Source organism: Pelecanus crispus, chromosome 1 (assembly GCF_030463565.1).
Source record: "Pelecanus crispus isolate bPelCri1 chromosome 1, bPelCri1.pri, whole genome shotgun sequence".
Lineage (NCBI taxonomy): Eukaryota > Metazoa > Chordata > Aves > Pelecaniformes > Pelecanidae > Pelecanus > Pelecanus crispus.
This window is the reverse complement of record NC_134643.1, coordinates 169,137,998-169,161,941: the sequence shown is the minus strand read 5'-3', so window position 1 is coordinate 169,161,941 and position 23,944 is coordinate 169,137,998. Positions and strand designations below refer to the sequence as shown.

Below are 23,944 nucleotides of genomic sequence, written 5' to 3'. Positions count from 1 at the left end.
CCACTTAAGTAACAAGCACAAAGCTTTTCTTTGGTCATACAAAACCAGTCATTAATCCATGTACATGAAGATTAAGACAGAAATAAGTGCAGATCTGTACGGCAGTGACTTTTCTAAAAACACATTTAGAGGAAGAATGTTGTGTATTTTGTAAGTTTCTTGTTGAACTGTTGCTTACTCTTGTGTCTGAGTGTCCTTGAATACAGGAAAGGAAAACAAATGGTTAACAAGGCATATAGTACTACTAATTAGAAGATTGTATTAAAAATGTAAATTTTGCTGGATGAAACATAACCTTTCAAAAACTTATTCATATGCCCTCAGAACTCTGTCATTTGGAGTATTCAGTAGATCCTGGCCAGCTGAGTTCCTATTTGCTTAGTTTTGCAAGTTTAAATTTAGAAAATGAAACAAATAATGAGTATTGTGAAACTCCACAAAATAAAACAGGCTGGAGTTTTATGGTTACTATGACATTGGCTTGTGTGTGATACTGTGGATGTTGGGTGTCAACATAGCAGTGCATCCTGGAGCAGTCGTGATTACCAATTTCTAAGCATCACCAAGTTCTTGAGTCTCTTAAGTGCTGTTCCTTCATTTATTTATACTGGTATTTATACTTCCAAACTGCCTGAAACAGTAGCTCAATATAATACAAGAAAAAACTGCTATGAAAAAAACTCATGAAGAAATCCTAAACATACAAAATACTAAACTTCCTTTCACTCCTCATAACTGAGTTCCTTGCTATGGATATTATGATCTGAAAAATTACATCAACATGTTTTGCACTTCCGTGTTTCACAACACATAGACACAGGAACATAAAACAGCAAACAATAGCAACATCTTTGACCTCCCTTTCTCTCTGTTCTGTTGGTGCCATCTTTACAGTCTGAACGCTGAGCTTCAGGGACCAGTGCTGACTCTGAAAACTAAGGCACCTTTTAGGTAAACAGCTGGCTATCCCATTTCCTAGTCAAAGGCAGAAAACAATTCAGTATCTTGCTGAAAGCAACCTGGCCAGGTCTCTAGCCAGGATCAAGGTGGGCACTAATATGTAAGATGGGGCCCTCCATGGACCTCAGAACAAGAAGAACTCGACACAATGCGCTCCGAAGGCCAGGGTGCTTCTAAGCCTCCAGGAAAGCAAAAAATCTGAAACTGATTCTTTTAATAAAAATATCCAGTTATTGTATTGACTTTTTCAGAGCGGGAGGATAATGAGTTTTGTGTGCAACTTAATGAAGTATCACCAGAGAAGAAATTACATAATACGAAATCTTTAGATGGGATTGAAAGAGCATGTTTTGTATTTCCAGAACAGTAAAGATCCCTTGCGGCTTCTCATTTCTTAACAAACCCTGAAGTGAAAATGCTATCTCTCTATAAGTCCCAGTCTATCAGTCAAGACAGGGAGCTGCTTTATGTTTGCATTTATATGGTTTTAAAGCTGTAAAATAGTATCCACAAAATTTTCTGAAGCAATTCATTTTTTAGTAAATCTGTAAAGAGATAGAAGGAGCAGGAAGCCTTTTGTATTTGCAGGAATACAAAGTCTCAGCCAGCAAATACAATCCAGGCAAAATGAAAATGTATTGCTGATTGACAACTTGCAGAAGATCAGAAGGTTCTCTGCACATAAGGAAAAAAAAAAAAAAAAGAAAGATACACATCAACAGTAGGACCAAAAACTTACAAATAATATTGCAACATTTTAGTCATGTTCAGTTTGTTTTCTTTGTATGTTGTTTTTTCTAACACATTTTTTGATTTATAACTAAGATCGAAATGCAGTATTTACTTCCAAGGAATATGCAAGGCTTAAAGTAAAAGGAAATTGTTTTTCAGCAAAGACAAGCTAAACATGTAACAGTTTTCATTATGTTGTGGAAGACATTTTTGTGCAAGGATTGTTACATCTGTTACACCTTTTAGAACTGTAGATCATGTCTTGTATATGTGAATTCTGCTGAATAGGATTAATCCCAGAAAGCAGCCATTGAAGCCTTTGGAGACAGGAAGGAAAAAAAAAAAAGCTTCTATTTTAAAGCCAAGGTTATGGCCAAGGTTAATTCAGGGTGTCACGAAAGTGTAACTGTGACAAGATTTAGTGACGATGTAAGGGCAAATTAATGCAAGATCAGTGGCCTGACTATTGATTCTTATCATGGGATCCTGCTGAAATGAAGTCATTATTTAATTACACTTTTACTTAGATTATAAATGGTTCCCAGAATAGACTGCACTCAGTTTTGATGTCTGCAGCTCCATCTTCACTTTTCTTTTGTGTTCATAAGTGAGTAGGGAATGGGAATAAGCACTCAAGAAAATTTTCATTTATTATACCTCACATGCTGTCATTTTCCGACAAAAAGCAAGCAAGCAAATGTTTACATTCTTCCATTCAGAATAGTCTACGATCTCAAATAATTCTAAGTAGAGGAAACATGTCTTGGAACCTCTGAAGATCTTCAGGTTAAAAATTCTATAAATTTCATTCAAATAAATCAATGTTTGAATGGTTTTCCTGCTTTTCTCGAGTGGTTTAAAAATTTTTTTTCACTATCTCTAGAAGTAGACTCTAAAGTTACTGTTCATACTAAAGCAAGTAACTTATTTGGGACCCACAAGAGGTTAAAAAGTACTGTATTGGGACTTAAGATACAACAGCAAGGGCTTTGCCGTAGAAATCTATTAGGAAAGCTCAAGCATCTATCAAATGACACCAACATTCACTGAACAATCAAAATTACATTGTTTCCCTATTGTATCCTTGATTTTCTTGATTCTGAATCAGATTTCTTTGGTAAATTTGTGACTAATAAAAAGTTATCATTAATTCAGGTTTAACTTGTCTTGTGTGCCAAGCCCCACATTTTGTCAAATTACATAGATTTGAAGACTCAACAATTAAGCAAATGTAACTGGTTGTCATTACAATGTTATTGTCTGAAAAATAATCTGTAAAAATGGCCAGAATTCACATATTAAATGCAGGATTATATTTGTCATTTTAGAACACAGAAGCGTCTAATTCTGTGCTTGTATAATCCATAGTACAGTGCAAACAGGGTCATGCTCAGGACAAGAATCTTAAGTAAATAATAATTGTACCGAGGGAAAAATCACAACTCAGTGCAACTCAAGTTTCATAAAAAGTTGATGAGTGATTTAGATTCCAATTAATCAAATAAAGGGAGTAAAATTAACTTTTTTGTTTTGGATTGGAGTGATAAGTAAAACCAATAGGCAGAGTTTAATCTGATCCTCATTGTATCCCACCATATTTATGAAAGCTTCATCTCCACGGCCTCTTTTTTGTCTTGTATACTGTATTTTTACATTATATACTGTATTTTTACATTATTTTTATAGATGATGCAGAAACATAAACCCATATAATTCACAGAACATAAATGATAATAAATGTAATGCATGAAACAAACACAGTCTTCTGCAAGACAATGTACTGTATTCTTAGTGAGATAGCCAAGTGTTATTTAGTCCATGGTGTGGACTTTTCTCCTGCAAACATTATTCTCATTTAACAACTTTTCCTAAGAGAGAGAGACATAAAAAGTCAGCATATTAGATAAGTAAGTAAACTATTAGCTTCCTGTAATAACCATCTCTAGTTGCCACTTACTAATCAGACATTCAAAAAACAAACAAATAAAATGCAGTGCATAAGGGGCTTGCTTGCTAGTTCAGTATCATGTGATTAGCCATTAAATGATAACATAGCAACACCATTATGTTGAAAAACAGAAGATTTCAAGAAATTTTCCAAGAATTTATTTTCTCCCTTGTGCACCTATGTTCATAAGTAATAGTGTTAAAATTTTAACATCTATTTTCAACTACTACAGAGGGAATATATACATCTAAATTGGAGAGATAATATATAAAGGGTTTTTTTAATGCTTTTTTGCTGAATGAAGAAATCCAGCTATAATGAAATTTCTGGTTCAGGTTGTCTTTCAGTGCCCTTGACAATTGTAGGTTTTGAGAGAGAGAGAGAGAGGCTGCTTTCTGTGCTCAACATTTCAGTCTTGGCTCAATGTGTTTCTTTTTGTCAAGTCTTCTTTTTTTCTTTTTTTAAATTTCCTTAACTTTTCCTCATCGTAACAGGTGCCCAGCAGTTCTTTTCATCTAATCTCTAGCAGTAGCAACATCACTGATCTCATCATTGTGTGTGTTCATGCAGCCAGTCAGAAGCATGGTGGGTAGAAGGGGAAAAGGGAACACGGGCTGTAAAGGGCTGATTATAGTAGGAACCCACTTCCAGGAGTCATTTTGTACAAGAAAATACTTCTGCAGCAGTATTTTGTACTTTGTTATTCCAATGTTATTTGCCAAAACTGTCTTTGGGTTTTATACATGCAGTTGTAGCCAATGGACAGAAGACCAGCAGGATCAACTCTGGTGTTTTGGCACATAGCGAAGGGTAGGTCTGGGCCACCTGACATATCCTGTCTTGTTACTAAAACCTGACCTTGCCATACTAAGAAAAAAATTGGCCACCCTCACAGCTCTATTTTCTATTCTCCTTGAAAGCCCAGATGTCCTCCCACACAAGGAGAAAAGGAACAAACTCTGGGTGAAATGTGTTTCTGAGGTTGGAGGATAGTCAACAACCCACTGACCAAGACAGCAAAGAATAATACAGAAAAAGTGAAGGCAAATATATATAATGTTTGGTGTTGACATTAAAACAACTTCAACCTTTTTCATTTGTGTGTTTTATAATAATTTCCTGATTGTTCTAACTAAATCTGAGACACATATACCTACTTAAATTGAAGATTGACTAAGCCCTGTGTTTGTTTCTCTCCGTTATCTCTAAAAGGGTTCCAAATAACTACATCAGATATTGATGCCTAAATTGTAGATTTACACACTTAAGTGAGATTAACCCCACATCTATCTAGCTCAAAACTAATGGTAGGAATGGTCCATTCACCTGCTGTGAACCACAGGACCATATCCATAGTAAACAAAGCATTCTGGGACATAACCCAACCAGATCATCCCACTTACGAAAGGTGCTTCAGGTGCTGAATATTTTCAGGTTATTTTTGTGACCTAAGGACCAGCTCCCGTGATGAGTACATGTAAAGTTCTGTGGCAGATGAGACAGTGTCTTTTGCTTTTGACTTTTTCCCAGGCATTGTATGTTGTGCTCCTCTGCTCTGCCTGCTCTGGTTGCACAAAAGCATCTGAACATTCTCAGGGTAAAAGGTTTCCGGCACTGGGGGAACAGAGAGATGGGAGACACTCAGCAAGATGAGGAGGGATGCTGCAAAAACCAAATGGATGCAATGAGGTAAAGTTTTCCTGTGGACTAAGGGGAGACCTTATCACACTTTACAACTACCTGAAAGAAGGTTGCAGCGAGCTGGGTGTCTGTCTCGTCTCCCAAGTAACAAGTGATATGACAAGAGGCAGCAACCTCAAGTTGCACCAGGGGAGATTTAGATTGGTATTAGGAAAAATTTCTTCACCGCAAGGGTTGTCAAGCATTGGAACAGGCTGCCCAGGGAAGGGGTTGAGTCCACATCCCTGGAAGTATTTAAAATATGTATAGATGTGATGCTTAGGGACAAGGTTTAGTGGTGGACTTGGCAGTGTTAGGTTTACAGTTGGACTTGATGATCTTAAGGGTCTTTCCCAACCTAAGTGATTCTATGATTCTATGACTAGAAACCAGAAATCAATTTTACACTTGCTAGACTAAGTCAGAAAGAAAGTTTAACCTTTCAACAGATAGCAACCATTCCTTACCTATGCTCTTTCTTCTGGAAGGTTTGGTAGCATGGAAAACTTCACAGTAGAAGTATTGCTTTATAAGCTCTAAAAACTGTTGAAGTTTATGTCTCTTTTTCCTTTATCCTGTTTCTTTTTTGATTTCACTTATTTAAGGTCCATGGAAATGATAGAACAATGTCCATGAAACAAAACTTTTGACAAATCTTGGCTTATTTTATCTGATTATTTTTCTGTGGGCTGTTCATGGTATAGGTTTGTGGGACTGTAGATTGAGGTGCAGAGTGGTGGTGACAAAATTAGATGTAAAATAAGCAATGACAGTGAAAAAGGACTACTTCTATATCATGATTTTTCTCTGTGAATTGGAAAGTTGTCTTTTGATGAGAGAGGAGCAAACTGGATGTACCCACTTGAAACTGACCTCAGTAATTAATTTTGAGGCCATCCACCAAATGGCATTTTACTGACATAGGGAATCAGCAGGTCATTCCAGTTTGCTTCTTGGGCCAGAGATACTCGTGCTGCAGAATCCAGTTACTGTTGGCTTTAATAGGCTCTTATCTTTAAAGAGTCTTATGTAGAGATTCTGAAAATGAAGTAAGCATAAGCAAATTTACTCTTTCTCTTGCTCTGGGAGCAATCCTTTAAATCCAGGAAGTGGATGAGATGTCCAGAAGACCTTGCACAGCTTTGAACCTCACTGCACTTGCCCATGTAAATAAAAACTTGAACCTTGGCAGTTGCCAGTGCAGCATCTGTTCCACTCACTCCGCTGCTGTTTAAGAAAGAGAACTAGGTATCTTCTACCCTCTAATTTTTCATTAGAAATGTTTCAGAAGCCTTATAAGACAGAGATCTTTAAGAACTAGTATACTTTTTAAGACATTTATTTCTAGAGATACTGTCAGAAACAATGTACTCTTCACTGAATGGACAGGCACAGTGAAATTGTACTTTTTTACGATGGTTTGTGGTACCTGGACCAAAGTTGTCAGGTTCAGAATCTGTTCCAATGTCCACCTTTAGACACACAGGACACTACCAAGGTTGTGGCTTTCGCATATCCACGGAAAATTTGGCCTCTATGTCAAAGGTTTACAGTAGTGCTAACTTCACAAGGATATCCCTGTTGTCCTCTTCACTGAGGGTGAATGATATTACTGCACTGATGAGAAAATCTTTCCAAACTTGTGAAATCCCTTGTGTTTCAGACATGACTGAGACTTTCCTTACTTTTAAAAGGTTTGGAAAGAGGTTGTGGTAGTGTAGCTGACAGTTCATCCATACCGGAGATGGTAATAATGAGACATCTTTCAGCTGGCATTATAAATGGATATCTGGCATTGAGAGTGCCTTTATGGTTTGAGCATGTTTATCCTTGTGGTTCTGGAAACCAGACCACTAGGTGGATTATATCGCTGTATATAAATTGTATTCCAGCATGTTTTATAAATCAGGTGGCTTAATCAGATAAAGACAAATGGCAATGAAATAGCTTAAATACAAATTTACTGCCAGGTAGCCATTATATGGTGCTGTATTTTACTTTTACTGGATTTTCTGACTTAACTGGCAGTAAATTCAATCATTTGCCACTTAGAGACATGGGTCAAATTGTCATTCTGTCCAATCTGTGTGGTCCTTCCAGGTTCAACGTGAATGGGAGTTTTGCCATCTAGCAAGGACTGAATCTTATTTAACAAGCTATGCAACCTCTTTCACTTAAAGGAGAACTTGGCATGCTGGGGGAGAAATACAAAAAGCCTTGTCCTGGTCTGGCTGCAGGTGTATTCAGGACTGGTTCAGTCCACAGCACAATTAAGTCTGTTCTAACTTATTTTGGAAAGTCTGTGAAAGTCTGTTGGGAAGTGAGACACCAACGGGGACAAGGGCGGTCACAGTTACAAGCCTTCCCCCTACATGCTGTGTCTCTGAGCCAAGATTTCAGGAGTCCTCCATGAAGAGCATAGCTGCAGTGGCTGCATCAGCCCCGTGGCGTAAATAGGCTCAGTGGGATGGGCGGCAGCGTGGCCATTGATTGCATCATCAGAAGATCTGTGGAAGCACCACAGATCCAGATCCCACCTAAAAAACAATCAGCGCACACAGGGTAGTTTTATGCGTAGATATCACATCCTGACACACAGTCATGATGCAGCCGTGGTACCTGGAAGCACTGCAGTTTCGGGCTAATGCATGGAGTGGATGGAGGAAGCAGTTACTCCTTCCCATGCCCTCCAAATCCATTTAATATAAAAACTTCAAGCTGAGGATGTGTCAGATATTAAAGTGATAAGAAATGATGATTCTCTTGATCTTAGCCAACAGCTGGGAAGTATGCGTCTGGGACAGGGGCTTCAGTGTGTACTGCAAAGCATTTCCATCCCACTGAGGATGACATAGGACCAGTGCTTTCAAGGGCAGTTGACAGATCTAAACCGTAACACAAAAGTGAGTGATTTCTGTGCTTGAGAAAGTGAGAACTGTCAATCAAGACAATTACAGTAGTTTGTAGTGATAATTGAAATTGTTGGGTTTTAAATTGCTGTGACAAAATGTCTGAGCAAAAGAAAATAATCTTAGGCTATATTTTTTCCAGTTTAATATCTTTTTTAATTTTCAGATTTATAGATCCGCTGCCTTTTAGGTCATAGTCAGTCCAACACAGAATGCATTTTCTTGCTCAGTTTTGGATAAAGAAAAAAATTTTAAACGACTGCTTACCTGCTGAGAAGTTATGAGGAAAAAAATATTAAAAGGAATGTTTTTTCATATGCTTGTAGACTCTACTTCTGCGTTGTACATCAACCTAAAATTCACAGTAGATTAAATGAAGATTTAATTGCAAATTTCACATTTAGTCTATCTCTACATAAAATGAAAAGGTAACTCTGATTGTCAGATATATTTTTATAGTGTAGGTTTTGATCTGCTTCCTGCAAGTGTGAACAAATAACCAGTTTAAACTCGACAAATTTTCTTTCATTGGGTACTTTCTTATTTCAAACCAATGCTACAATGTCCTTACTTTCCATTAGAATATTTTTCAAAAATTGTAGTACCTAAGCTATAATTTTATAATACTAGGTATAATAGAGGCATTTTGCTGCTGCAGTTCACCCTTCTGTTAACTATCAGGGAACAAGACAATGCATCTAATTTCACTATATATGGACATAATTTTAGTTCTTGTATGTTTATGTGGACATGAGTGTGCAGGAGGAAGAAAGTTGGATCTTTTACACAGGACTAGTTAGTTTTAATATGATCCAATAAAACATTCTCAGGGAAATTATATACTTGACTTCATATCATATACTCATCCAGTGCTAGTACTTTGGACCGTGTTTTTCTTTAGCGCATAACTCAGAGACCAAACACTGAGAAGAATCCTTGTTCTTACTTTAGAGACATTAATTCCCCTAACTATTTTCAATTTAATCACCTTACTATGTTTCTCTTACAGTAACTTGGAAATAGGACACGCAGACACTAGTGAGGACCCCTCTGTTGTTACATTTTGTGTCTATAGGGAAGGAGTTATCAGGAAGGGATTTCAAATAAAATAAAATAAAATAAAATAATTCTTAAATGATTGGATGAAGATGCAAATTTACTTTCTACTATGCGGTTCCAAAAGCTGCAAGTGCAATACTCAGCAAAAATGTGGGCACACATCCCATAAACAGGTCATTCCAGACCATAGTCATCATCCCAAGGTGCACTTGAGCATCTGTTAAATATTTTATATATGGTATTTATATTTACAAGTAGCTTTGTGAAAATCTAACAAGAGCATTTGAAAGACCATAAAAGAGGAAATGTTAACATGGAGCTACAAAGTGATCTCACATGATTTGGGCCCACATAATGCAGTGGGCATTTATGGATCCTATAAATAGATGGCAAGCTATTTATAAAGCATCTCTCTGCTTCTGTGCTACCCTGAATATATTACCAAGACATTATGTGTTGTATTGAGGAGCCTGTGGTTGATTATTAGAACTGACTAGATCCTTGCTGGGAAACCTTAAAGATCCGACACCCTTCTTCACTTCAGAAGTCAGGAAAAAAGTTTAAGATGTTCCCTTTCAATCTCTGTACTTGCAATTGATCCACACAGACTTTGTTTTACTGTCCTGTCTATTGTGCTTCATCTTTTGCTTCATTCACAACATGAAATGAAACAGGAGCATAAGCAAAACATTATATTCTGCTGTGTCCCAGATAACCAACATCTTGCTTTCTACTGGGCTGGAGGGTCTTCAGCAAATAGTCTTTAAAGCAGGCTTTGCATTCCTTGCTGAAGTGATGACTGTATTTTTGTACCCATCTTGTCTCTGACAAGGTGTGACCAGCTTATTACTAACAACCAGGTTTAATGTTTTGTTTCAAAACCCAGCAGTCTGTTATTTGGTCTTTTGAATTTCATGGAGAAGGACCAAGAATATGGCCAATTTGAAAAATCACGGTTTGTTTCTATGGAGGTTCCTTTCCTTTTTTTCCAAATAGCCCAGGGCTACTTATGGGATTTTACCCTTTGAACCCACTTGGAAAATGTTCAATGTAGGAATATGATGGAGCTTGGAGTAGACATCGCTATCAACCTTAGAGCTGCCTGCTTCGCTATCCGTACAATTTTATTTCTCTTTCTAGTAGAATACCCTCCTTTTAGTACTAGTCCACCCAGAGTCCCTATCCTTTAGTCACTGCCAATATGCAGCCCAGACAATTCATCAGTCATGCAGGAAGGCACCTGTAAGGAATCTGCATATCCTTACTTACTGTGTCGAGGAGATTGTCATTGTTAACAAATTCAGATAGTGATCACCTTATTATAAACTTTAAAGTGTCTTTTGCATCATGACTCCATCCATGTTTCTTAGAGCAGGAAGGAGCTGGAACATGCTGGGTCAATCTGTTGTCACTTGTCATCTCAAATTATTGCATAACTTGTCATTGACCAACACTGCCAATATTATGCATGCATTTGTTTCTTTCTCATCAGGGCTAGTGTGTTCTTGCTGACACCACACAACTAAGACATCCCACAGCCCTCTGCACCACTCTGAGCTTCATGCCCTTTTGACATTAGTAAACTAATTCATAGGTCAGTGAACAATGAACAAGACTTGTGAGTACTTACAAGTGATCAGAACAGTTTTGCTGCTCTCTCTCTATTTGAGAGAGCTGATTTTCTTCTCAGGGGCTTTTCTGTTCTGCACTATGAATCATAGATAAGCAGTCAGCAAGACTGCTCTCAGGTATGTAGTCTGCATTTCAAACTTCTTGGATGTTGTAAATAGGACTGACTTTGACCATTCTTCACATCGTTTTCTGGTCCAGATACTGCTGCACAACATGTCTAACTGCTTGATTTGATCATTATCTCCTGCTGTGGTAGCTCTTCTCTTTTTCTATCTCAGCCTTTTCTCAGAGTTTTCCCTCCTGCTTATCTGGGGGTTTGATTTCCAGATTATCAAGGACCTCCCCTCCTATTTCTGAGTTGTACCTGGGCAATACTTAACCTACTTCTCTGCAACATTTTTTTCTTCCCAGTGAGTACAAAGCCACTTTTGCTTGATTATGCAGAGCCTAGTCTGGCATTTTTTCCTCACCATTCTTTCTTAATGCCTCTTTCAACTTGGCTCTTCTTCTGACTTCTACAGGCACCTGCACATCATTGCTCAGTAATATCCTTGCGCTTTTCTAGTTGGAAAAAACAGTGGATTCTTCTTGCTTAACTTTAAACATACACATGAAGATATCTGCATCTGGATTAGTCACTACAGCACCACAAGAGAGAGTAAATAGCACCTATTTCAGATGTCTGTTTTTAGGTTAAAGTGAATCTGTTTTGTAAGGGAGCATAAGTCAGATTTTGCTATCTGTGTCTAGTCAAGCAAATCATACTAAGTATCTCTTTTAAAATGCTGGACTTTACGGATTCCCCCCCGCCCCCCCCCCCCCCCCCCCCCCCCCCCCCCCCCCAAATTATTTGAAGTAGCCAGTTTCAGGGGGTTTTCTGACCCTGTTGCTTATAGTCATGTCCTATTCCATTTTCAGCCCTGGAAAATTTAGCACATGCTTTCCTCTTAAATCAAGGCCATCTTATCTGATGGAGACCATAGACATTTCTACATGAGGCTGGAAGAAATGAGCACACTCCCTTTTAAGTGAAATGCAGTGGGGGTTTTCTCTGGGAAGAAAGCAGAGGAACTACTTTTTATTAAGAGAGTGTCTTAAAGTTTATGTTCCAGAAGAGATGGTGGGATTTGAACAGCCTAACATCTGTGAGATTCCTTCGTTATTTCTGTGTAACAGAAAACTTCTCATCTCCCAGGAGTGGAAAGGAAGAAATTATTTCAAAGATTTTTCACCTTAGCTTTGCCCTTGAAATGTTGGGAAAATAACAGATGGAATCCATACCTCAAATTCTATTTAATGTGGGCTTACTCTAACAGCAGATGAGAAAGATAAATATTTTTCCAGAAAATTTGCAGGGCAGATTTTTCAGCTCAGTAATGTCTCATGGGATGTAAACCCCCATATCCTGGAGTATTTTCTCAGCTTACACTATTTTCAGTCTCACAAATTCTCATTTTAATCACATTTATAATCAAACAGCATTTTTCCACCCAGTTTCTTTGAAACTGATTATGCCTCTGACAGGTAAAATTGGATTTAAGAAGAATGTTTTAATATTTACACCTGAGCATTCAAACATTTTATTTTGCAAACACTTAAATTGAAAAAAATTTGCTTTCAAGCATCACTCAGAAGTGATTCAAGAGATTAAAAAAATAGCTTTATAAAAAACATCTTTGTGACTGCAGCTTTTCAAGTTGTTTTCTAAATTTGGATTTTCTGTATTCAGATAATCTGATAAGTAATTTTCCTGGTTTCCTAAAAATAGGAGAAGCTATTCTTTTCCTCTGTAAATAGAAGTTCAGTCTCACCCAAGTAAACATCTGATTGTTTTGACCTTGTGGTTTTTTGCCCTTGACTTCTGTGGGGAAATTGTGAAATTCTACAATTCATCTTTCCAACAATGATTTATTACTTGATGTACAACCTCCTGATGTAATCACTTAGAGACCTGCAGTCCTTATTTTCCTATAACCAATTTCAGAGTTACTTGTCATAACTTAGGCAAACCACAGATGAGAGGAATACTTATGAGCAGTGTTGAAAAATTCTGGTGCATAACTTTTAGGGTTTTATCCATCTAAATACCTTTAAAAGTTGCTTGTGGTGTTTCATTTTTTCATCTGTAAAATGGAGGAGCAATATTTGTCTGCCTTCCAGAACTATACACATACTGCAACACAACTATAGACATACTGAGATGACCAAATAATTATGAAAAATGCCTCAAATTTTAATAGGTGTTGGAAAGAAATCCAGTTGCCATATTTCGCATTATTTCAAAATCATAGGTAATGGAAAAGGGCATCTCAGTTGGACAAGAACAATGGCTAAATGTTCCTCTCCTTTTAGAAAAAACATAAGGTGGTTCCTCTGAGTTGCAGTGGGGTAAATGCTTAATGCTGCACAGTTTGTATCAGATAGTAAAAGCGTAATTTCTTTTTTACATTCTAAAACTTTTCTAGGGTTCAACTATATTGCCTTAAAATTGTTTCTAATAGTTTAACGAGTGTATTGAACTATAAATTATATACTTTATAGAAAAATATTTTATTGGATATGGCAATACTAAAATTAAACTTACCATGTTTTATGTCATCATATTCTTGAGATATATTATCCCAGAACTGCGGGAAACTTGCAGCTGTTTAACTGGCTGTAGTGTTTTACTTTTATTTTTGTATAATTCAAGCACGAAGTCAAAGACACTAGTACAAATCTGTAGTACTCAAACCAGGTCTTCTACATTTCAGTCATCTGGGATGCTATGAACTGTTAAAAAGATAACTATTTTTATCTTTAGGAGGTTAGTATTAGACTAGATTTTTGGTTGATATAAGCAAGTATTCTCAAAGTGACCTTCTACAACATAAATTCCCAACAGAGTATGGCTGATGCAGTATTTCCATTTTTGTATCAAATTGTGCTATAAAAGCAGTGAACTGGGATCTTAGCATCTAAGAGCCAGACTGAAACAATGGGAAGTACTTCAATAAGGCATTCAAATACCTTATGAATATTTCTATGTAGTTATAATTAGATACACACAGACATATTTTCAGCTGAAATCTGCTGAGAAGAACTTGCTTGATACCTAGATTATTAAATGAAACCAGCAGTAACACAGTGCTCATGAAAACAGCCAAAGTATGGACAAGGAGAAAAATTATTCACTTGGATCCAACAGTGAGCAAATCTTGTTTGAAGAAAAGAAAGAGCAGGAGGAAGAACATCATCATTGCCAGCTAAGCGTTACCTGCTTTCCCTAGTATTAAAAACAAATAACAACAAAAATAAATAGGGAGTAACTGTAACATGTTGAGAAGATAGAGTCAAAGATATATGACGAAATGTGGTGAGTGATAGGACTGAAATTTAGTCTTTGTACTGAAGTTAATTAAAGATGAAAGGAAAGAAAAAAGGACCTGTAGCTCTTAGGATGGGTGATATAAAGGTTTGTGGCAATCCTGTGTGCCCTATGAAATGTACCTCACGATACATCTGTCTGATGCCAGTTACATCACTGTTACAATGGGTTTACATCCATTTCATGAAATCAGAAACAATGTTTTTGTGCTTAGGAAAAATTTCCTCAGTTCTAGCAGGCTGAATGCAATTATCAGCAATTCTTAATTAAAGGTTTTTCTTCTTCCTTCTCTTCTGAAATCACAACCATGAACTTCTAACCCTTATGTCCCATTTGATTTTAAATATAAATTTTCATAGAAATACTAGAATTATACTGTGGGGTTTTTTGGACAGGAAGTGCTGGAATTGGAGTATGGAGTTGTCCACAGATACATTAATTTTTTGGTGGAAGAATCTGGGGGGGCTGCTACTCTTAGTGGAGTTAGCATTTCTCTTGGAGTTGGTCGAGACGTGCCAAGGTATTTAAGATCAAACTCTGACCTGGCCACATATGTAAGCATTTTATTATTATTGCCCTAGTCCTATTTGAAACTCTTGAGATAATTAGGCTATGCACAAAATTATGCTTGGGAAACTTAGCTGACTTTTCCATCATTAAGATGTAGATGGAACACAGTTCCTTTGGGTGCATAAGAAATGTAGGAAGCAGTTGTGTCCCCTGTTGTGGTGTCTGGGGTGGCACTCAGTTTTGATTCATTTTGCTCATATATGACAGATTTTATTATATGCCAAGAAATTACAGGATCTGGACCTAAGTATGGCTTTATGCTGTGAGTTTAGGTACATTCAATATTACTTTGGAAGAACACCTCTATTACCAGACAACATATACCAGCTACTTCGATAAGAAATCTCTTACAAATATGAGAAACTGCATGTCAGTGCATTTGATCCTTCTAAAGGTGACCAGTTGTTTAATCAGTTTGTCTGATTTTTCATATCAGAAAAAAGATTTATGTTTGTGTACCTCACAAAGCCAGGGCTTTTGATTATAAAAACAGGTCAAATATATAACAAAGCAGTCTTTGCAAATGCTGTGTTACAAGAGAGTACAATTTCATGGCTTTTACCCAACGAAGTTCTCTCCTCAATTATTTATATTTGCAAGTTTACCATTGCAAAATCTGTCTTCTAGATGAAATAATATTCCTCCTAGAATTTCTGAAGGGGGAAAACAAGCGTTCAATAATGAAGCCCTTAAGAATCTTGCTTTTTTTTTTTTCACGTATGCAAAAACATGCATTTAGATAAAGCTGAAACTGCCAGAAAGTGTTACAAAATGCAGTAATGTAGCATGATCTGCAGCTACCAGGATCAATCAAAGCTCAGAAAGGCACTTTTCTGATGTGTTGCATTCCATGTATGCTTATACTAAAATCAAGACATCCTAGCCAGTCAGGGAGACAGCATGATAAAATTAATGGCTGCTCTATAGCAGTTTCCCCAGTTATGTCATTCGGTGTGATCTGATTGATTTATAATATATGATTTACATAAGGACTAGTTATTTCTAAACTTTGAAGTCTATGCAAATTTAGAGCCAATTGCAATGTATTTTAAAAGACAAAAAAAAGAAAAAAAAAACAAGCCATAATCATCTACAAATGTTAGTTACAGAAAAACTGTTGAAACTCCTGAACTGAGGAACAGCTCTCCTCAGCAAATGCAGGTTTTGAATACTTCTGAATGAAATTAATATCTGCCTTTTGACTGGTCTGCAGAAAAGTATTATTAGGTGTGAGAGTCTCTGAACATTTTTTTTAAGAAGGGAAGGAGAAATGGGCTTTGAAAATACATTTCATAGAATTTGCCAGCAGCAAGAAGTAGTAAGCTAATTATAAGTGGTTGAAAATCAACTATCTGTGATAATCTCCAGATTTCATGTGTTCATAGCTTTCTGAAATACTCAGACTCTAAGCTGAATATTTTGGGGTTTTTTTTTTACCAAGATTTCAGAATGTTAGAGCAAATTTTGATGATTTTTTGCATGAAAGATACTTCAGTTGTTGTGAGGGAGGAAAAAGACCTGCCTGTATTCTCTGAAAATAAAAAAACAGCTGAAGCTGAGAACTGAAACTTTGCTGCTCACTAAAGGCTAGATTCACAAAAGCACTTAACTGCTGTAACACAGCATTTAACTTTTAGCCTTCAGATTTCCAAAGTAGCTGAGTTACTTTAATGTTTCCTTGTGCCACAAGTGGGAAAGGTTGGTCGCCTAAAGGTACATCAGTACTGCTACGTGACAGGGGAATACGGAGCAAGCTTGAGAACGGGACTCATTGTGTGCTCAGGTCACAGCTTAATTGTAAGCCCTCCTTCTGGAGGTGTTTTGGACCTCTCCATCTGGCTCTCTCCATGCACTACCTGTGCACTCTTTGAAGGACAAAAAGTGCCTCCAGAAAGCTGCGTGAAGATACCTGTCTTGTTTTGGTCCCCTCCCTTCTTTCCAACGCTAACCCAAGTGTAGTTTAAGCACTACCAAACATAAAGTCCTCTCTCACTTCAAAACATGCAACATTATATTTAGTTTCCTTCTACTCCCATTGCCTGCTGTACTGCCTCCTATTATTCCAAACACTTTGAGCTGAAAAATAACCACAGAAAATAATTATTATGTATTTTAGTCACTCAGGCACCAGGTGGGACCCAGAGGAGATGTAGTGCCAAATACTATGTAGTAGTATGGGATGTGGCCAGCTTGGAGCAGAAGGTGCTAGCAGTAAGTAATGTGAATGTAAGCCAGTCCCTGCCAATTGGCCTGAGAGACAGCAATTGAGCTGTGCTTGTATTTTATTTCACCAGCGTAGCATCTTCTGAAACAGAGGTCTGAAACATCCAGCTTGATCAGCAAGGATCTGTTTGTGTTGGTCTTTGTTGGAGGCTTCCATAGAAACTTTCTGCATCTGCCTTCTGCTTGAAGTCACAGCTTGGCCTCTTATCTTAAAAACTGTATTATGCTTCTCTCAAAACAAAAGCAGGGCACATTCCTTTTTTGTAAAATGCTGTTGATGATGCCGCCATTTTGTACAGAGGATATTAAAACATTCAGACAAGAAATGAGACACCTGGGTCGGTCTCATTCTTTTTTAGTGGTAAGAATCTATCCTGACTGCTTTGCAGTGGACTGTGTCTGGGAGTACTCTGGTTAAAGCTGTTCTGTAATGCAACAAGAATTCAAGATTCACTGGGCCAGTGTAAACAGATATTCTAACTAGCCTTTAGGGTCCTGTCCTAGCAGATCAGAGAGATGATCTGGACCTCTGGCAGAGAAAGACATGACAGCTAGTTACCTCTCAGACTACACTTGTGATGAAATAAGGCTTACATGAATATTTATGATATTTGATTTATATAAATATAATATAAAGACAGGGACTGTCTTCTCTCCTCCAGCTATGCTTTTAAAGAATGAAATTGCCAGGAAGTTTTTGTGCAAGGTCAAGATCCTATAGGTATATGTGCTGTCAGCACAAGTACCAAGGTAGGTTTGGGAAGGTGCGGATGGCAGAACATGTGGATTCCAGCTGAACTTAGGGGTCAACCAGGTGCTGACATCTTTGCATTGACAAGACTCCTGGGCCTGGGAAAAAGCATAATTTTAAGCATGAAAGGAGCTTTGCTGATAAAACTCTCAGTGCCCACAGATAGAAATATCTCTGGCTTTAAGCAACAATTGCAAATGGATTTTGAAGATTCCATCATTGACCATAAGTATAGGTATTCTGCTTACGTCCTGCTTTTGGTGCTAATCTTTTTGTAAAAATGGGTCTGTTCTAGTTTTGGAGGTATAAAGATAAAACTGTTGGTTAAGTGACTCTAAAAAGTAGTTCTGAGCAGTGGAAATAATGAAGTCCAGCTTTCTTTGTATTTGTATTTTCTGTTGTTTAATAAGGTGAAAGTTCCCCCAGTGCTTTTTTAACCCATGGGTCATTCATATCATCATTCCTCGACATAGATTCTTTGATATCTGTGAGAAACCGACCTCATGCTTCAGCCTTTTCGTCAATAAGGCAGTAATAGAGCCTCTCTCCTTTTATTCTCCCAGCTATTTTCAAAAGACTTGTAGGATCTTAATGTACTGAGACCTGAAGTCCTCAGTCAAATTTGATTGAAATTGACTGACAGTTCAAAAGCTATTGGAAAAGGATTGATAAATATACCTTCACGCACACCATCAGTGTTGTGCTAGTAAAGTGCATTTCCCTAGAAAACCAAGGCAAAAATCACTTCTGAGCATATTCAGGGGCATCTGCCATAACCCTTAACAGAGCCATTTTCAAAGTCCAGTGTAAAGAGTATGTTCTGCATAGTTCGCTAAAAATCAGTGATTTAACATCAAAAAGGGAGAAAGAAATTCCAGAGAAAAAGAAGTGTCATTTTAGTACCATCCTGATAATACAGACCACATCAGCCAGTTTAGCACATACTGTTACAGTGCAAAGTCAGATTCATGCTTTCAGCACAAGTTACCATGAATATAGAAAAGCAGTTTAATCCCTTCAAATTCATATTAGAAATGTTGCATTCATTCATAAACCAACAGAATGAGTGAAAGGAGTGCCTTTGCTTTGCACTCTTCTGTTGAGGAATTTTGAAATCACTGAGGAACCTGTAGCCCTTTGTCATTGCTCTAGATTGTCCCTCCAGCACGAGAAACTTACACTACACTGCACCATGACAAGATGCTATTGCAAATAGTACGTAATGTGCACTTTTAAACCAAGATAGAATTTCTGGCCTGAAAATGTACATTGTAGTAGTACATATGATTTTAAGAGTCTGAGATTAAACAATTAAATATGGAAAGCAGAGGGTGAGGGCAATAATATTTACCCAAGGAACTTCACATGATTCTCAAATGTGACCAATTTATGCGGTTTAAATTTAGATATGGAGGATTCAGTGAATGTCCTCCAGAAGATGATTTATCCTGCATGTCAAGAGGTGGGATAAAGAAACGAACCAAAAAGGGCGTATTTCTCTCCCATGAACATGGAAGGCTCGTTGCTGAATAGACGCCCAGCATTTTGATGACTGAAAAATATGAGGTGAAGGATCATCAGAAACAATGGAGAAGCCTTATGCAAAAACCTTTCCCTAAACTCTATGCTCCCTCTCCAGGAAATCCATACCCTTCTAGTGTAAATTGTAACACATATCACTAAAAATTTATATCTACAGTCTACTTCCTTCCGTCAGCCATGCCCAGTGTTAATGACTTTGACTGGAAATCCTAAACTCATTGGGTGTCTTTCCATTGACTCTGATGGCTGTTTTAAGTTACCATGTGCAGCCGTGTTGTGCTATGCTGATCTGTAAATTGAAATGCACTATGCTGTTGCCTGTAATGCTTTTTGTCCCTCGAGATCTTGAAAGCATACAAAGCCACCCCTGTCTGATCTATTTATGAAATTGCCTGAGAAGGGTTTTTTTGTCTGAAAACAGAATGATATCCCTTTGTCATGGTGCAGTTCTGAATAATTCTGTAGAAATCATCAAGATTATCCTGGATTTACTGTACTTTAATAAAGAGGAGAATCTCATCCAGTGACAGTGTGACTGACAGTTCTAGCTTGAGTAGTAAGAGCGTGGGGTCTCCTCAGGATCCTCCATGTCAGGAACAGTCAGTTACTGTCCAGCTGTTTCCCTGGATGTTTTTCCTTCTCTTTCCAGTAGACTTCGTGTGGGAGGGCTGGGGAGGCAAGCACTGCCAGCAGTAGGGGAGTGTTGATTTTTGCATTCCTCAAAATCGCCGCTGGCTGTGTTAAATGAAGATAATTGGCAGGAATCGATTAGTCTCATAGGAGGGTGTTATTAAGGGTTGAGCTCTTTTCACAAATTGCCCCTTTTACACTTATTCCTTGAGAGACATAATCTCAGCGATCCCAAAATTCACAGAACAGGAGATTGATTTCCTCCTTTTTCTTTTTCTTTCCCCACCTTAAACTCTGCAGGTCAGTCCCACCCCAGGGTGCATCCGGGCGTTAATGAAGATGTTGTACTGCCCTTACTGCAGAGGACTTCCCACTGTGAAACCTTGCAACAACTATTGCCTCAATGTAATGAAGGGCTGCCTAGCAAATCAGGCTGATTTGGATACTGAGTGGAATCTGTTCATAGGTAAGAAGAGTTTAAATACTAGTGGAAGGAAATGCTGGTAATAGCAAACATCTGCAGACTTTTGTAAGGTTAGAAGACACTCTTGGTCAATATGTGCAATGAAGCAACTGCAGATGCACCTCACTTTCTAATTGACTTTCCTGTTGCAATTACCTTGCAGTAAGAAATTACTCTCCCCATCCCGACGCCCCCAAGCCAGTCGCATTTCGTATTTCATATTTCAAAAGGAATGGTGTGGTGTTACGGCTTCTGAGCTGAATTATTACATGATATGTGACAAGTTGAGAAAGCTTTGGTTGAGGATTTGATAACAAGCTTAACGTGGCAGAAATAGTATTTATTACAACTGAAAACTAGGCTCTTGCAAGCTGAGAAAATAATAACATTGTATAACATCCAGTCAACATAAATCACAACAGCTGCTGCTCTTAATTCTGGTAGTATATAGGCAAAAAACTTAAAAAGTCACATATATGAGAAATTATTAATTCCTTGTTCTTGGTTAAAAGATGTTAATGTCTCCCTTTCAGTGTGCTGAATAGAAAGTACCAAACATGCAATCAAAATGTTAGAATGGAGCATAGAATATGTGTTTAAGGAAAACTGTTATTACAGTTTTATTCACATAATTCTTGACTCAATTAAACTAAGAAAAAAACAAGAAAAAAGTCTCCCTTAAACAGCCATTCAGATATCCTGTAGCAAAAAATAACGTCCCAGAAGAATAATATTTAAGAAGAAATAAGAGATTCAAGCTACTTTTGATGATACACAGGATAGGAGGAGAAATTAGACAAGGCTAATGATAGTGTACAAAGAACAGAAACAGCTAGTTACACCAGTCACTAACAAGCATTATAGCCTAGACTGGATTTCAGGAAAATTAAAGCAGCTGGAAAACATGGGATAAAGCTCTCTTTTTTGCAACCAAGGAAAGGAAATGTTATTTTCTACCTTTGGAAGGACAAAATATGAGCAATCTCATTTTGCTTAATTTCAAACCCCACTGACCAATGTAACTTTGAAAATTTGACTCTGACTCATTCACGGATTTTCACTTTACTCAGCATAGAGGTGGTGCAAGATGGATAGGGAGAAGAAAACAGGATGAAAAATGAATCAGAGTATGAAAAGTGAAAACCAGCACTGAATGTGCTATAAAAATAGCATAAGCCAAAAATGGAAACAACAATAATAAACAAATGATGCAGATAAACACGCCTTCTCAGTCCCTTGTGCTGGTTAAAGGAGCTGACATTGGAAGCAGCGTTGTATTGAGGGATACCCATGGGATTACTGGTGTGAAAAGAAGAGTCAGTTCATCATCAGAAAGCTAAGTAGGAGCTGATGGGAAAACAGTGCCCACCTGTTAAAGACATTGCATAAGCTACTTTCCCTTTGTCATTAGAGAGTAAGCCAGAGCTGAATTGTCGCTAATTCTCATCAAAGAAATTAATGTAGGCTTTTAGGAAAAAAAAAAAACATTTTAACTAAAATAAACAACAAAGATTTTATTAAGGCAAGTACCTGTTCAAATCAAAAGCTGGAAGGTAAGATTTCAAGTCTTAAACGAAGATTTCCTTTTCCGGTGCTTTAAATTCAGTAAGAGTGCTGGGCAGTGTAAGGTATGTGTTGGAAGCTGTGGAATGCTTACAGATTCAGACTTTCAGAGTCTTTGATGCAAAGCCCTTGTCTTCACCGATGTCTTTCAGATTTTGATTGTTCCTGCTCTCAGAAAAGAAAAACTGCATGAAAGCTTGTCCATTATGTTAAAACATAGTACTAATTTATTAAATACTATGTAATACACTGTGTACTTCCTTAAAGGAAAGTAGGCTGCTATGCAATTATCCCTTCAGGTCAGTGACGACAAGGCAGTATAAAGTACATATACATCAAGACATATTTCCTCTTTCTTCTACCTATACAACTTCCCCTCTACAACTTGATGGGGAAGGGAATAGAGAGACAGAGATTTTCCTGTGTTTGGAAAAGGTATTCTGTTTTATCCCATTTTTGAGGCCTCTGATAGCTTTTCTGAAATGAGGGTCCTTAGTCCTTTTTTTACGAAAGACTGAAATGCAGCAAGTCGTCTCTGTCTCTGACAGCTGTCAGAGGCTTTCTAATAACACATGCAATTCCCTTAGTACCAAACACAACAAAACTTCTACTCACTGAATTAAAACGAACGGCAGCACTTTATGGCACCGCTGAGCTATAAAAGATTGGAAATAATGCATGAGCAGTTTTTATCCCAGCTCAGATACTAGGAACCATGCATTAGGAAAAAAAAAAAAAAAGATAATTTTGTGCACTAACAGTCTCTGCGTAGGCAGGAATCCCAAATGTTAGTGCATATTCATACACAACAAGATAGTTTTGCTTAGCTCATAATCTGTGTATTGCAAGGTTGTTTTGGCAAAAGTTGGTGCTAGGAGAAAACTCTCAGATGTGTTTGTCAGTAACTAAGCAAATACTGTAGTTTGGACTGCATGTTCTGGTATTGTTCTGTAGTTACTGTAATTGCCCAACAACACCCAAGGTCTACAAGTGAGGCTGAGCAGAGGAAAGTAAATGGGCTCTCTGACAACAGGATGTGTTACATGTTCCACTTAGTTTATAAATATAGAAGTCAGGACTGAAATCACATTTATACAGCACTAATAAATCTTGCATCTAGTTTCAAAGCTAGGGAGAGTGGGACAGCTTCCCCTAAACATCTGGTGCTTTCTGAGATTTTATAGACTGTGAAAATTGGTAAGAGGTGAAACAGCTGCAGCAGCATGACACATGGTTTATTATATTTTTCCTGTTTGTGTCACCTTAAGGTCTATGTCCTTTTTGTGTTACATTTCATTATAGGCTTTTTGTATTTTGTTGCCTTCATCATTGTACAATAAAAGCCAAATGTTGCACTTCTCCTTCGAGGAGAATTCCTCTGAAACTTAGAATTTCGCCTGAAAAAGGAAGAGTCTTTAATAATTATAAAACTATAATGAATAAATGCTTCTTCCAGGTATCTATATAAAATATTTAAGAGGTATTTAAAAGTAAACCAGGTACAAGGACTTTGAAAATGTGTATTTTGACAAAGCTTGCTTCTGATGTTTTGCCTGTTAGATACCCCTCCTAATCTCCTTTGCACCAGTCTCAAGCAAAGTTAGCAAATGCAAGATAAAAAGAATGAGTAGAGAAACTGTACTGCTGAGGAAGGAGATTGCCTCAGGGGAGGAGCTGACTGATTCTGTGGAATGGGGAAAAGGGGATTTTCTCTGTCTCATGGCCCAACAGATATAGTCAAAATTATGCTTCTCTCCTTGGAGCTATACCAATTAACAGCAATAAGGATCAGGGATCCCACTGTTCGTTCTGTCATGGAAACACAGAAGAGATGGAGAAAGCTATTCCCACTTACAAAGATTCAAAACCCATCTATTTTAGGGAATTGCATTCAATTTTAGCAATGCTGCTACTC

General features: G+C 37.6%; 1 protein-coding gene and 1 non-coding gene across 2 annotated transcripts in view; one reads left to right on the top strand and one right to left on the bottom strand.

Annotated features, from left to right (window-relative positions):
* Positions 1–23,944, top strand: part of GPC6 (glypican 6) — a 790,528-nt gene that overhangs the window by 557,341 nt on the left and 209,243 nt on the right. Inside the window, exon 4 of the mRNA XM_075721405.1 lies at positions 20,304–20,469. Within this exon, the coding sequence (XP_075577520.1) occupies positions 20,304–20,469 (166 nt within the window). The remainder of the gene's footprint in view (positions 1–20,303; positions 20,470–23,944) is intronic.
* Positions 7,923–8,112, bottom strand: LOC142597196 (U2 spliceosomal RNA). Its single transcript, XR_012832013.1, has one exon. It is a non-coding gene; the product is annotated as a U2 spliceosomal RNA (small nuclear RNA).